Here is a 16825-nt window from a genome sequence, read left to right on the forward strand (position 1 = left end):
CTCTAAAACCTCTTTCTTCATACATTATTAATTATGATTGTAGGTATCAGTGAATACTTTCAGACCTATTTATATAGCGTTATATGGTTTGACAGGAAATATTTGTAATTGTTATCATGACTGATATTTTGGGTACACAAAAGTCAAATCAATTTGTAATAATGTAACTGATTTCTTGGTCAATATGCTATCAGGCAGGAAAATTGAAATAAAGGGGAGTTAATATCATAAACACGCCAAACACATGCTCAAAAGACTAAAAAAAAGTCTATTTTGATTGTTATTTTCAATTTATTTTATAAATTTGTTCTTTTTGTAAAAGAAGAAAGCCAATGTGTCTAGCCTTCTGATAGAAGTCTTCCTGTGTCAGGTTGACATGGAGTCTTAGGCCGGGACAGACTGCTAGTGAGCCGTGTGAAACTGAAATTACGTGAATATATTTCTGACTTAACTGTCTGTGACAGATATGCAGTTGGTGAGATGAGTTGAAGCATGAGATAGAAAATCCTTTAAGACATATTATGTAAGATTAAGAATTAGCACGAATATTTCATGTGATTTATGACATATTTATTGTAAGGTTGACAGTACAAAGTGGAGTTGGCCAATGAGTCACTGTCAGGTGACCACACCTCCATGTCAGGGTGACTGTGTCAACCGCCTCATGTCAATGAGAGTCAATGAAATACAGGGAATGTGTAGAATAGCAGGTCCTCAAGCTTAGTGTTTGGGGGGCAGTCGGGTAGCCTAGTGGTTGAAGCGTTTGCTCCTCACTCTGAATACCTGGGTTCAATTCCGACATGGGTACAATGTGTGAAGCCCATTTCTGGTGTACCCCCACCTTGATATTGCTGGAATATTGCTAAAAGCGGCGTAAAACCAAACTCACTCACTTACTCAGTGTTTTGGCCTAGTTGGGGCTTGTTATCAATTATCTTGTGCTTATGTGTGTGACAAGGCCCTTGGTAGATGCTGAGGAGACTGTGCCATTAGGTGAAGCACTTACTGACTTAGGCTGTCAAAGGTTCAGTGGTGACAATCTGGCATGAATATATTTTAATCAAACTATTTTTCTGTATGTTTACTATTACAGAGAATGGTTTATCTGTTATGATTACCGTAAATAACTTTTGTAAGTCAAGGTAAAACCCTGTTTATGAGTGAACTGATTGACAGTCCTTACAAGGTATGGACTACCGTATTCGACGTAATGAGCGCTCAGGGTGCTCTCAAAATTAGAAATAGGGGGCTCTTTTGGAATAGTATTTTGGTGGAAAAAAACTGAATTGAAAGATCGTAAATTTCATAGTTAATGCTGACAGCCTGAAATGTTTATATATGACAGATATTTTTTTCCAGAATTTAATTGCCCATAATTAAGGGTGCATATAACACACGAGTGCGTATTATAAGCGAATAAATAAGTCTTGTGTACATTGATCAATCCGGAAGGGGTGCTAATTAGGATTGTTCACTAGCCAATATATTAGCAAATTAGAGTGGCGTGCTAATTACGTCGAATACGGTATAATTTTTTTTATGTCTGATTTACCCAGGCAATTGGAATTTGATATAATCTGTATAAATATACCATTTATACCATCCCTAGAAATTAACTTTTTGTGGAGAGAAGCAACATTGTTGCCTAGTGTTTTTTTATATGAAGTCGATTTTTTATTTTATCTTCATGGCAGCATGACCCAAACATGCGTATGTGACATTCATATATTGAATTACTTGACACGTTGCAGTCATATGTCATAGTCTATTATTTCACAGCAGGAAAAGTTAGCCCAAATATTTGACAAGCCCAAATAGTGAAATCCACACCCTAATGCATGCTCAAAGTACAACATTATTACCCCGGTCAGTGAATTAGTGTGCATTTCATTCTCAGCTCCCTGGGTAGTATACGAAAAACATGTACTTCTAATAGTCCCCAGGAAATAATAGGTTGACAGCAAATTCTAATGAATAAAACAATCTGCAGCAGATGCTTCCTTATATTTATTAGCTAACAAAACAGATTTGTATGTGACACATATTACCAGCTGTACTTATGTAATACGACTCAATCAGTTTCTGTACATTCAGTAGCTCGGGTGTAAAAGGGGCTCCAAAATATCTGTACATAAAATCAACCATGCTATTAACATGACAATTAGACATATGAAATTAAATGAGCAATATTAAATGTCGAGTTCATACTACATGTACGTGCATTGTTAATGTTCTAATAGACACCGAGCATCTGCTCCTCATGACACTCCAAGGCCTCTCTTGAATCAATATGTCCCACCTGTGAATGAAACCTCTTTGTGCTTTTCTCTACATCCTATTTCCGTTATATATGATTCTTATGTGGACAACATCCTAATAGAGCGGGATATGTGTTGATACATCAGCCGTCTGTGGTATACGTGTCGCATCCCCCCACCCCCACCCCCACCCCTGAGATCCTGTATGACATCATTGAGTCAGGTTACCACACAGGTAAGGTTAACAAGGACACCAGTCAGGCAAAGCATCATGGGAAACTGATGTCAAATAAAACAAGAGTTTCGTCAAAGCTGTATTGATTTTTGGTTTGACAAGCGCATTCAGCAGACGTGAACATCCATAGCAGACGTGAAGACGTGGAACTCGTGTGTGGGAAGGAAAGTGTAATATCTCCAGATTTTCTGGCCTACTATACGATATATTAGCTGACTTGAATTCTGTGTAAGGGTCTGTGGATTGTAAGAAAATCTAACCAATGGGAGGATGTCAGAGTACCGATTCATTAAAGCTTCGAGCCAAGAAATGGAAATACACTGTGTCGGACAAAGCTGGTGTGAAGAAGGCAAGTATTGGAATTTCCACAGAATACTATTACATGTAACATGCTTGCGTTGCTAGAAATAGACGAGATCAATACTGTCCATTTTACGTGACTAACCATCTGTTGCTGGACGGCTTTGTCTTGCTTCAGTTTCTAATGAATTAGAAAAACACCTTTTAGCTGTGTTGCCTGTGTTTGGTGATGCAATCAGCTATTGATGTACTAGACTGATATTATGTCCCAGAAATACATGTCTTATCTTAAAATACATATCTACACAATACGAAAAATAAAATCCAAATGGAGCCCAGAACAATCCTGAATATCAGGAGCCGTATTCAGTCTAGACTTGCCAAATCAGAGTTAGATATTGGCACTAGTCCTGTAGTCCTTGCCAAACTGCCCAATAGTTAAGGTATCCTAAGGACTAGTAGAAATGTGCTCCTTTTAAGGGGGTTTGCTATATGTTATCATTATAAGAACTAGTGTGCTAAGGCTGTTAGTTTCTATCCCTGGTAATTTATTTAACCCTTTCTAATACTGTAATGCTGGAACAAGGTTGCATGGTTTTGGATTTTGTTTCCATGACAATAGCACCTATTACAGTATTGAGCAAGAAAATTGAGGGGTCCTGGTCATAACAAGTGAAAAGTTAACAATTTATGGGGTCCCTGGATTCAAGACCTCAGGGACCCCAGAACCTCTTAATTTCAAACACTAATAATCATATTTGAATCTAATAAATACTGATAATTCCCAGTTTAAGGGATGAATGGACTCTATTATAAAAAGCTGGGAATGCCAGTGAACAGTGTTACAATGTTCATGATGATGATCATGATGATAGTTGAATACAAGATGTGTACTGTTGTGCAACCAATGATATGTACTGATCCACTGGTTACCGAGTCAACAGCACATTTTGCTGCATGTATGAATCCGCTGTGGATTGTTTTATCAGTGAATGCTGGGACAGGGGTCACCCGGTGGCCTTAGCTACACAAAGAGCCACAATTGTGTCCCTTTGAGGGTGTCAGGATCCTAGATTTATGGGTTTTAATCTCACCTTGATTATGATCCTTGGAATGTCAGTGTCGTACTCATATTTCGGCTTGTGGCCTAGTGGTTAAAATGTTCGCTCATCATGCCAAAGGCCCTGGTTCGATTCCCAACATGGGTACAATGTGTGAATGGGTGTCACACCGCTGTGATATTGCTGGAATATTGCTTAAGGCAGCGTAAAAGCATACTCACTCACTCACTCACTCACTCACTCACTCAACACCAAAGAGATAAATTTGCATCTGTTGCCTCCCACATTAAGCTAACATGTCGTGATAAAATCTTCAAAAGCAGCATTAAACTGACTCCATACAAGTAAATGCATTCTGATGTAATTAACATTGTGGAATTCAAGGGTAATATTTCCAGACTTCAGCTCTGTAATATGATGCAAGAGCGTTTCCTGCTGTTTGACACTGTTACCAAATCTAGCTATTTCATTTCTGTTCAGATTATTTCTGACAAGTGGTTTATGTGAAATAGCTAGATTGTATTAGAAAACAACAAGTCTTACTGGATTTTCATTCTTCTTGGGTTTACAGACAGTTGACCGAGTCTATCCCTGGAATCTCCTCACACAATTTTGTGTTGACGTTTCTGTTGAAGCAATTACAATATTTTTTAGAAAAGATGGTTCTAGCAAACAACAAGCAGAAAGGTCTTTTTTCATAGTTTACAAGGATCACATAGGCTTGGCAGTCTGGCTATGAATAGGCCTTTAATCATGTTAATTTGATGTGACTTGAAAAGGCCTAAACTTCAATAAAAGGCATTGAAAAGGTCCTAAATTTAGCAAACATAGCGAACACTAAAAATATTACAATTACATATTCTCAAATAATGTATGATGATGTGTAGCAAAAGATTGGTAATTAATTTGATCAATTAATAAATAAGTGATTCCATGGCATTTGGCAAGAAAAGGCTCCAAGATGTGTGCCTTTGTTACTTTACAGATCTTCTAGACTAACCAGAAAATATAGTTATCTTATTTAAAAATATAAATCTACAAAATATAAAATCCAATCCAAACAAAGCCCAGAAAAATGGTTAATTTCAGGCTAGAGCTGAGGCAATCTAGACTTGCTAAATAGTTCCAGACTTGATTTGGATTCCTTAAGTTCATTCTCTGGGGTCTGGGAGATGTACTAATCTTCATCAGGCATCAGATGTGTATGAATTCTGCTGCAGTGAATAATGCACAATTTCTCACTGCAAACAGCTTTTTTAGCAAAATGATTTCCCAAAATGGTTATTATTGTTTAAAATACCCTGACTGGATAAAAGTGAGCAAAGATATATTGAATACCCACAGAAAACTATCAACACCCATTGTGAAGGATAACATGAGAGTAAATACTCAATGTAAAATTATCTGGCACCCTGACACGAAACATACCGAGAACACTGTTGAAGGCTAAAATTAACATTTATTTCAGTCAAAACACTGCTTGCTGTCATGTGTCCATGACCTCCTCTTGACAAGAGGAGATAATCATTTGAGACTGAGACTCAGGTTTCCATTTTATTATGTCGACACACAATATAATAGAGCAGGCACATTGTCGAATGACGAAGTAGACAAAAGTTTATCGATAACGACTTCTTTATACTGTCAACTTCTAAGAAATGTGGCAATCAACACCACCAACGCCAACCTTCAGTATAAGAAGAAGTTCTTACCCATAAACTTCTACTTTGTCATCCGTCAGCTTTAAAGAAATACCTACCAAACAATTCGCCTTGTCAAATATTTATCACTGGAAGGCAAACTGTTTCAGTTACCGTATATCGCTGTGTATAAGGCGACCCCACGTATAAGACGACCCCCCTGTACACGCCTTAAAAATCAACCCAAAATCCTATACTCCGTGTATAAGGCGACCTGGAATGAAACACATGACAAGTCTGACTGATATACCGGTAGAAGATTTAACGTGCTCTTGCCGACTGTAGCGTATTTCGCACACGGACATCACAAATTAGTTAGTTAGTTACTTTGGAGATTTAATGTGCGCTTTCCGACTGATGCGTATTTCGCACACATCACAAGTGCGCACACAAACCTTATATATGCAATAAAAATATGTTTATCTTGCGTTGTTGTTTTTCTACAATGATAGGTCGCGTGTGTAACTCCGGCACACGTCGCCATTTTGTGTTTACACGGTACGACACCAAATTGGTGCCCGTAAAATAAAATTCATTTATGAAGTAACAACATATAAGAGACAATAGTGAGTAATTTAATCGCCAATTAACTATGTTGTAACTAACTAGGCTTATGTTTGCTTCACATTCAGCGTGTTTATTCCACAATCACTTGTACACACCGTCTCCAACACTTGTTAATACAACTGTAAAAACAGCGGGAATTGATTTCAGCTTCACCGGTTATCACATGTTAGGTCACATGTGCAATATGCAAATGATTACCGGTACTTCCGGCTCTCTACTCACGGATGTTGATTGTTTTACCGCGTCAGCTGGTTTGACAATCTGCATCGAGGAGAGGGTCATTTCAACTTTATTTGCAGAAATTATTAAACTTTATTCAAGGAAAAGAGATACAAATCATGTTTATGTATGGAAATAGTTATTTGAACAGTTATTTAGGACGAAATGCGAAGTTTTATTGTCAAATGCTGGGCTGGCTATCGGACGCCGGTTGACATCGCCATTGGAAAAAAATGTGAGATCTTCGACTCCGTGTATAAGACGACCCCCCTTCTTAGCCCCCTCATTTTAGGTACGAAAAACTCGCCTTATACACAGCGATATACGGTATTTGAACTTAAAAAATACAGTTTGCATGTGTCAGTAATTGGCAATATTTCCAGGGCTGCATTTGTGTTTTCTGTATTGATATTGAAATTTCTCCACTTTCGACCTTGAATGCAATCATCAGAACCGTTCAATATGTCGCCTGCTGTTTACAAGGACAGTCAGTGCTATACCTGCACAGTAGTTACTGTACTGTACTAGGACAATCAGTGCTATACATGCACAATAGCTACTGTACTAGGACAATCAGTGCTATACATGCACAATAGTTACTGTACTAGGACAATCAGTGCTATACATGCACAATAGTTACTGTACTAGGACAATCAGTGCTATACATGCACAATAGTTACTGTACTAGGACAATCAGTGCTATACATGCACAATAGCTACTGTACTAGGACAATCAGTGTTATACATGCACAATAGCTACTGTACTGTACTAGGACAATCAGTGTTATACATGCACAATAGCTACTGTACTGTACTAGGACAATCAGTGCTATACATGCACAATAGCTACTGTACTAGGACAATCAGTGCTATACATGCACAATAGCTACTGTACTAGGACAATCAGTGCTATACATGCACAATAGCTACTATACTAGGACAATCAGTGTTATACATGCACAATAGCTACTGTACTAGGACAATCAGTGCTATACATGCACAATAGCTACTGTACTGTACTAGGACAATCAGTGCTATACATGCACAATAGCTACTGTACTAGGACAATCAGTGCTATACATGCACAATAGCTACTGTACTAGGACAATCAGTGTTATACATGCACAATAGCTACTGTACTGTACTAGGACAATCAGTGCTATACATGCACAATAGCTACTGTACTCGGACAATCAGTGCTATACATGCACAATAGCTACTGTACTAGGACAATCAGTGCTATACATGCACAATAGCTACTATACTAGGACAATCAGTGCTATACCTGCACAATAGTTACTGTACTAGGACAATCAGTGCTATACATGCACAATAGCTACTGTACTAGGACAATCAGTGCTATACATGCACAATAGCTACTGTACTAGGACAATCAGTGCTATACATGCACAATAGCTACTGTACTAGGACAATCAGTGCTATACATGCACAATAGCTACTGTACTAGGACAATCAGTGCTATACATGCACAATAGCTACTGTACTAGGACAATCAGTGCTATACATGCACAATAGCTACTGTACTAGGACAATCAGTGCTATACATGCACAATAGCTACTGTACTAGGACAATCAGTGCTATACATGCACAATAGCTACTGTACTAGGACAATCAGTGCTATACATGCACAATAGTTACTGTACTAGGACAATCAGTGCTATACATGCACAATAGTTACTGTACTAGGACAATCAGTGCTATACATGCACAATAGCTACTGTACTAGGACAATCAGTGCTATACATGCACAATAGCTACTGTACTAGGACAATCAGTGCTATACATGCACAATAGCTACTGTACTAGGACAATCAGTGCTATACCTGCACAATAGTTACTGTACTAGGACAATCAGTGCTATACATGCACAATAGCTACTGTACTAGGACAATCAGTGCTATACATGCACAATAGCTACTGTACTAGGACAATCAGTGCTATACATGCACAATAGCTACTGTACTAGGACAATCAGTGCTATACATGCACAATAGCTACTGTACTAGGACAATCAGTGCTATACATGCACAATAGCTACTGTACTAGGACAATCAGTGCTATACATGCACAATAGCTACTGTACTAGGACAATCAGTGCTATACATGCACAATAGCTACTGTACTAGGACAATCAGTGCTATACATGCACAATAGTTACTGTACTAGGACAATCAGTGCTATACATGCACAATAGTTACTGTACTAGGACAATCAGTGCTATACATGCACAATAGCTACTGTACTAGGACAATCAGTGTTATACATGCACAATAGTTACTGTACTGTACTAGGACAATCAGTGTTATACATGCACAATAGCTACTGTACTGTACTAGGACAATCAGTGTTATACATGCACAATAGCTACTGTACTGTACTAGGACAATCAGTGCTATACATGCACAATAGCTACTGTACTAGGACAATCAGTGTTATACATGCACAATAGCTACTGTACTGTACTAGGACAATCAGTGCTATACATGCACAATAGCTACTGTACTGTACTAGGACAATCAGTGCTATACATGCACAATAGCTACTGTTGCTGGGATGCAACAACCTGAAGAGTGATGACATATAAGGGCACCCCTAAAAACTCTTTTAGTTCTGGGATACCCTTAACATTAGACAGGTAACCAAAGACTCAAGTTTGCAGGCTAGTGCCAATTAGCACCCAGGATTTTAGCAAACTGTCAGTATGTCTTGGTAATGATTTTCTATGGTAGAATGTAATCTGACTGCTGAAAAGACTAGGGATAACATCTTGAGGAAGGGGTAATGGTCAGATGACCAATACAACTTTGCATTTCTTGGCAGTTAGTTCTTCTGGTTTATATTTCTATGGTTGAAAATAACCTGAAAAATTTACTACCCTGAATACTGAAGGGTACACAATTGTGTCCCTTTGAGTGTGTCAGGATCCTAGATTTATGGGTTTGAATCTCACCCTGATTATGATCCTTGGAATGTCAGTGTCGTACTCATATTTCGACTTGTGGCCTAGTGGTTAAAATGGCCCTGGTTCGATTCCCCACATGGGTACAATGTGTGAATGGCTGTCACACTGCTGTGATATTGCTGGAATATTGCTTAAGGCAGCGTAAAAGCATACTCACTCACTCACTCACTCACACACTCACTCGCTGACTCAACACCAAGAGATAAATGTGCATCTGTTGCCTCCCACATTAAGCTAACATGTCGTGATAAAATCTTCAAAAGCAGCATTAAACTGACTCCATACAAGTAAATGCATTCTGATGTAATTAACATTGTGAAATTCAAGGGTAATATTTCCAGACTTCAGCTCTGTAATATGATGCAAGAGCGTTTCCTGCTGTTTGACACTGTTGGCCAAATCTAGCTATTTCATTTCTGTTCAGATTATTTCTGACAAGTGGTTTCTGTGAAATAGCTAGATTGTATTAGAAAACAACAAGTCTTACTGGATTTTCATTATTCTTGGGTTTACAGACAGTTGACCAAGTCTATCCCTGGAATCTCCTCACACAATTTTGTGTTGACGTTTCTGTTGAAGCAATTACAATATTTTTTAGAAAAGATGGTTCTAGCAAACAACAAGCAGAAAGGTCTTTTTTCATAGTTTACAAGGATCACATAGGCTTGGCAGTCTGGCTATGAATAGGCCTTTAATCATGTTAATTTGATATGACTTGAAAAGGCCTAAACTTCAATAAAAGGCATTGAAAAGGTCCTAAATTTAGCAAACATAGCGAACACTAAAAATATTACAATTACATATTCTCAAATAATGTATGATGATGTGTAGCAAAAGATTGGTAATTAATTTGATCAATAAATAAATAAGTGATTCCATGGCATTTGGCAAGAAAAGGCTCCAAGATGTGTGCCTTTGTTACTTTACAGATCTTCTAGACTAACCAGAAAATATAGTTATCTTATTTAAAAATATAAATCTACAAAATATAAAATCCAATCCAAACAAAGCCCAGAACAATGGTTAATTTCAGGCTAGAGCTGAGGCAATCTAGACTTGCTAAATAGTTCCAGACTTGATTTGGATTCCTTAAGTTCATTCTCTGGGGTCTGGGAGATGGACTAATCTTCATCAGGCATCAGATGTGTATGAATTCGGCTGCAGTGAATAATGCACAATTTCTCACTGGAAACAGCTTTTTAAGCAAAATGATTTCCCAAATTGGTTATTATTGGTTTAAAATACCCTGACTGGATAAAAGTGAGCAAAGATATATTGAATACCCACAGAAAACTATCAACACCCTTTGTGAAGGATAACATGAGAGTAAATACTCAATGTAAAATTATCTGGCACCCTGACACGAAACATACTGTGAACACTGTTGAAGGCTTTTAACATTTATTTCAGTCAAAACACTGCTTGCTGTCATGTGTCCATGACCTCCTCTTGACAAGAGGAGATAATCATTGGAGACTGAGACTGAGGTTTCCATTTTATTATGTCGGCACACAATATAATAGAGCAGGCACATTGTCGAATGACGAAGTAGACAAAAGTTTATCGATAACGACTTCTTTATACTGTCAACTTCTAAGAAATGTGGCAATCAACACCACCAACGCCAACCTTTACAGTATAAAAAGAAGTTCTTACCCATAAACTTCTACTTTGTTATCTGTCAGCTTTAAAGAAATACCTACCAAACAATTCGCCTTGTCAAATATTTATCACTAGAAGGCAAACTGTTTCAGTTATTTTAACTTAAAAAATACAGGTTGCATGTGTCAGTAATTGGCAATATTTCCAGGGCTGCGTTTGTGTTTTCTGTATTGATATTGAAATTTCTCCACTTTCGACCTTGAATGCAATCATCAGAACCGTTCAATATGTCGCCTGCTGTTTACAAGGACAGTCAGTGCTATACCTGCACAGTAGTTACTGTACTGTACTAGGATATCAGTACTATACATGCACAATAGTTACTGTAATAGGACAATCAGTGCTATACATGCACAATAGCTACTGTACTAGGACAATCAGTGCTATACATGCACAATAGCTACTATACTAGGACAATCAGTGCTATACATGCACAATAGTTACTGTACTAGGACAATCAGTGCTATACATGCACAATAGCTACTATACTAGGACAATCAGTACTATACATGCACAATAGCTACTGTACTAGGACAATCAGTGCTATACATGCACAATAGCTACTGTACTAGGACAATCAGTACTATACATGCACAATAGCTACTATACTAGGACAATCAGTGCTATACATGCACAATAGCTACTATACTAGGACAATCAGTGCTATACATGCACAATAGTTACTGTACTAGGACAATCAGTGCTATACATGCACAATAGCTACTGTACTAGGACAATCAGTGCTATACATGCACAATAGCTACTGTACTAGGACAATCAGTGCTATACATGCACAATAGTTACTGTACTTGGACAATCAGTGTTATACATGCACAATAGCTACTGTACTAGGACAATCAGTACTATACATGCACAATAGCTACTGTACTAGGACAATCAGTATTATACATGCACAATAGCTACTATACTAGGACAATCAGTGCTATACATGCACAATAGTTACTATACTAGGACAATCAGTACTATACATGCACAATAGCTACTGTACTAGGACAATTAGTGTTATACATGCACAATAGCTACTGTACTAGGACAATCAGTGTTATACATGCACAATAGCTACTATACTAGGACAATCAGTGTTATACATGCACAATAGCTACTGTACTAGGACAATCAATGTTATACATGCACAATAGCTACTGTACTAGGACAATCAGTGCTATACATGCACAATAGCTACTATACTAGGACAATCAGTGTTATACATGCACAATAGCTACTATACTAGGACAATCAGTGTTATACATGCACAATAGCTACTGTACTAGGACAATCAATGTTATACATGCACAATAGCTACTGTACTAGGACAATCAGTGCTATACATGCACAATAGCTACTATACTAGGACAATCAGTGTTATACATGCACAATAGTTACTGTACTAGGACAATCAGTGCTATACATGCACAATAGCTACTATACTAGGACAGTCAGTGCTATACATGCACAATAGCTACTGTACTAGGACAATCAGTACTATACATGCACAATAGCTACTGTACTAGGACAATCAGTGTTATACATGCACAATAGTTACTGTACTAGGACAATCAGTACTATACATGCACAATAGCTACTGTACTAGGACAATCAGTGCTATACATGCACAATAGCTACTATACTAGGACAATCAGTGCTATACATGCACAATAGTTACTGTACTAGGACAATCAGTACTATACATGCACAATAGCTACTGTACTAGGACAATCAGTGCTATACATGCACAATAGCTACTATACTAGGACAATCAGTGTTATACATGCACAATAGTTACTGTACTAGGACAATCAGTACTATACATGCACAATAGCTACTATACTAGGACAATCAGTGTTATACATGCACAATAGTTACTGTACTAGGACAATCAGTACTATACATGCACAATAGCTACTGTACTAGGACAATCAGTGCTATACATGCACAATAGCTACTGTACTAGGACAATCAGTACTATACATGCACAATAGCTACTATACTAGGACAATCAGTGTTATACATGCACAATAGTTACTGTACTAGGACAATCAGTACTATACATGCACAATAGCTACTATACTAGGACAATCAGTGTTATACATGCACAATAGTTACTGTACTAGGACAATCAGTACTATACATGCACAATAGCTACTATACTAGGACAATCAGTGCTATACATGCACAATAGTTACTGTACTAGGACAATCAGTGTTATACATGCACAATAGCTACTGTACTAAAGTACTCACGGAAATGAAAAAAAACTTTTTCTCAATTTAAAAATCGACACAAAGTGTTACGTAGCTGTAAATACGAAATAACAAAACAACTCGAAAAGTACTAGTCTGGATTTGCTAGTTTGATCTCAGTGAACAATACAAAATGTACTTTACAGGAGGCAATTTGTCGGCACTTTCAACATTCAAAAATAAAACTGTACTGTACTAGGATAATTAGTGCTATACATGCACAGTAGTTACTGTACTGTACTAGGACAATCAGTGCTATACATGCACAATAGCTACTGTACTAGGACAATTAGTGCTATACATGCACAATAGCTACTGTACTGTACTAGGACAATCAGTGCTATACATGCACAATAGCTACTGTACTGTACTAGGACAAGCAGTGCTATACATGCACAGTAGTTACTTACTGTACTAGGACAAGCAGTGCTATACATGCACAATAGCTACTGTACTGTACTAGGACAATTAGTGCTATACATGCACAGTAGTTACTGTACTGTACTAGGACAATTAGTGCTATACATGCACAATAGTTACTGTACAGTACTAGGACAAGCAGTGCTATACATGCACAATAGCTACTGTTGCTGGGATGCAACAACCTGAAGAGTGATGACATATAAGGGCACCCCTAAAAACTCTTTTAGTTCTGGGATACCCTTAACATTAGACAGGTAACCAAAGACTCAAGTTTGCGGGCTAGTGCCAATTAGCACCCAGGATTTTAGCAAACTGTCAGTATGTCTTGGTAATGATTTTCTATGGTAGAATGTAATCTGACTGCTGAAAAGACTAGGGATAACATCTTGAGGAAGGGGTAATGGTCAGATGACCGATAAAACTTTGCATTTCTTGGCAGTTAGTTCTTCTGGTTTATATTTCTATGGTTGAAAATAACCTGAAAAATTTACTACCCTGAATACTGAATCTTCTAGCCATCAGCATACCTTTAAGACTTAGACAAACTGACTGAGATTAATGAAATGTGAATTCTTGTCAAAATGGTAATTTACTGTAATGTGTGTCATGCTGTCATTCGGATTTCTAGTTTGACACTGGTGACAGAAACCTGTTTGATACTGACACAGATGGAAGTTCAAACATTTTTAAGTCTTGAAATAGTCTGTCTTACAGACCCTGATACAAATATATATCAAATACAGCCCATGCAAGTCTATAATGTTTGGCAAGTCTAGATCACTGCAGTATCTGAAAATGAAGAGAGTCACTGGGCTCCTTTTTATTATATTTTTATTAAGATAACTGAACAACTGTTTTTTTATGTACGATATGTTCATTTCAGAGACTATATGTTAGTCTAGCCTTGAAATAATCTTTCTTTTTCTGCTACTAGATTTCACCTTATATTTGGTAGTGGACCAGTGAAGTTCCAAGGTGGAATAGATCTTCAGCAACCCATACTTGCCATAAGAGGCGACTGACGGCATCGGGTGGTCTGGCTCTCTGACTTGGTTGCTGCATGTCATCATATCCCAATTGCGTTGATCGATACTCTTGATGTCAGTCACTAGACTCGATTATTTACACACCGCTGTCATAAACAACAACAAATAAGCAATACAAACAAAATTTGGTACTGAAAGTATAGTGCTTGCTCAAATCTAAATTTGGCTAGTAAAATATTATCTAGCTAGCCAGCTGGCTTGTAATGTGAAATCATTGTTGCACACACTGCTTCTGTGGTATTTGAATCTTGGCACTCCTAATCATGAACCCATAAAATCATGAACCCTTGACTTTCATGGTGATGAACTTCGAACCCTGAGGCTGATGGGCATATCTCTGTATGTTTAGAATTGCTACTGATGTTGGCCTATTTCAAGTCACTTAAATTTGATGATACATCACCATGTAATAAAATAATGACAGACTATTTTTAATTATATATAAGACACTCCAAGGCTATTGATCAGTTGACTGATATATAGTGCTGACATTGTTCGCGCAGTATCACATGGTTCATAACAGGATAGGTAAATATCTCTGAACGCTTGCTCGCTCACATGTTGATGGGGGACGGTAACTCTTTATTAATACAAGAAAGGTTGCTGTGCCTTTGATGTTGTGCTAGATTGATATCTGGCTTTGGGTTGAAGCCAATGGTGGAAATAATGACAACTCCCTTTGTGGTATTTAACACTTCATGTCAGCAGTTATATCAGAACTGTGGGACTTTTGTAAAATGTAAGTCAGTGAAACAAGATGTCTGCTGCCCTACCATTTCACAAGGTATGTTACTGTAGCTGCCATAGACTTGCACAAGTCTCTAAGGCAATAATTATTAGTTTAAATCATAATTTCCAGATTATGAAAATTATAAGAACAAGTTGTCCCTATTAGAGACTGGAGTCCTTAGGAGTACTGTCCACATATCTAGACTTGCCTATTAGGAGGATAGAATTACTACACATCCATGGACTTTTCTTGCAGTACAGCCTTGGAGCAAGGCTTTAGCTTCTACTGTCAGTTGTGTAGAGGAATATTCTAGTAGTGACAGTTTACATCTATGGAGACAAAGACACTATGCAGCAGTAGAAATCAACCCCAAATACTATGTTCTGAATAGTGATCCCCTGAAAACCTGCAAGTCTACTAGCCCTCAGAATGCCCTTTAATATCGTAAAACTAGTCAACTGGTCCACGTCCCATTGTCCCGGACTCAGGGTTACAATTGGTTCCCAGCATCCTATGTTGGTCGTAAGGGCTGACCAGATGGATCGGCGGCCAGGATTGTTGATACACATGTCCTCGTACACGATGACGTGATCGTTGCTCACAAAATCACCGGACTCGATTAATTACAGGCCGTCACCTATAGCTGGAATATTGCTGAGAACAAACAAAACACACACCACACCACACATTGTTCAGTGTTCCTTTTGGATTTACACCCGTGAAGATCTGGCTTTAAATAGGTCCTCAGCAACCCATGTTTGCCGTAAAAGGCGACTATGCTTGTCTTGAGGCGACTAACGGGATTGTGTGGTCAGGCTCGCTGACTTGGTTGATGCATGTCATGGTATCCCAATTACATAGATCGATGCTTATGATGTCAATCACTGGATTGTCTGGTCCAGACTCTATTATTTACAGACCGCCATTATATCACGTGAATATTGCTGAGTGTGACGTTAAAAAACAAACATAAAACATCCATTTGGATTTATTCTTGGGCCATTACAAGGTTGTAATCAGTCATTATGGATGAATTAACCTACCTAAGTTTTTTTCAGACATATATATAAATATATGAAATTACAGTACTTTAACAAGATTTTTGTTTGTGTCAGCATATTTTCACTTTTACCAAGACCTCAGTTCTGTGGTGTTGATTGCTATTATATGTCTTTCACATATCCATAAAACACATGTTAACATTATAGTTTTCAAAATCATGACACTAATCGGTTGATATGAGAGTGTGAAAACATAGTGCATTAACACACAGTGGTTAATATTTTCACTTAACACACAGTGGTTAATATTTTCACCTAACACACAGTGGTTAATATTTTCACTTAACACACGGTGGTTAATATTTTCACTCATAAACT

General features: G+C 37.8%; 1 protein-coding gene across 5 annotated transcripts in view; it reads left to right on the forward strand.

Annotated features, from left to right (window-relative positions):
* The window catches only part of LOC139453293 (hexokinase type 2-like), a 70641-nt gene that overhangs the window by 25520 nt on the left and 28296 nt on the right, over positions 1-16825 (forward strand). Inside the window, exon 1 of one of the 5 annotated variants that reach the window (XM_071234935.1) lies at positions 2562-2842. The exons of the other annotated variants lie outside the window; for them this stretch is intronic. Coding sequence (XP_071091036.1) covers positions 2756-2842 — 87 coding nt within the window. The 5' untranslated portion in view covers positions 2562-2755. Of the gene's footprint in view, positions 1-2561; positions 2843-16825 lie in introns of those variants that run through there. 5 annotated transcript variants of the gene reach the window in all.

The sequence above is a fragment of the Haliotis cracherodii genome, unplaced genomic scaffold (assembly GCF_022045235.1).
Source record: "Haliotis cracherodii isolate W230 unplaced genomic scaffold, xgHalCrac1.p SCAF_9, whole genome shotgun sequence".
Lineage (NCBI taxonomy): Eukaryota > Metazoa > Mollusca > Gastropoda > Lepetellida > Haliotidae > Haliotis > Haliotis cracherodii.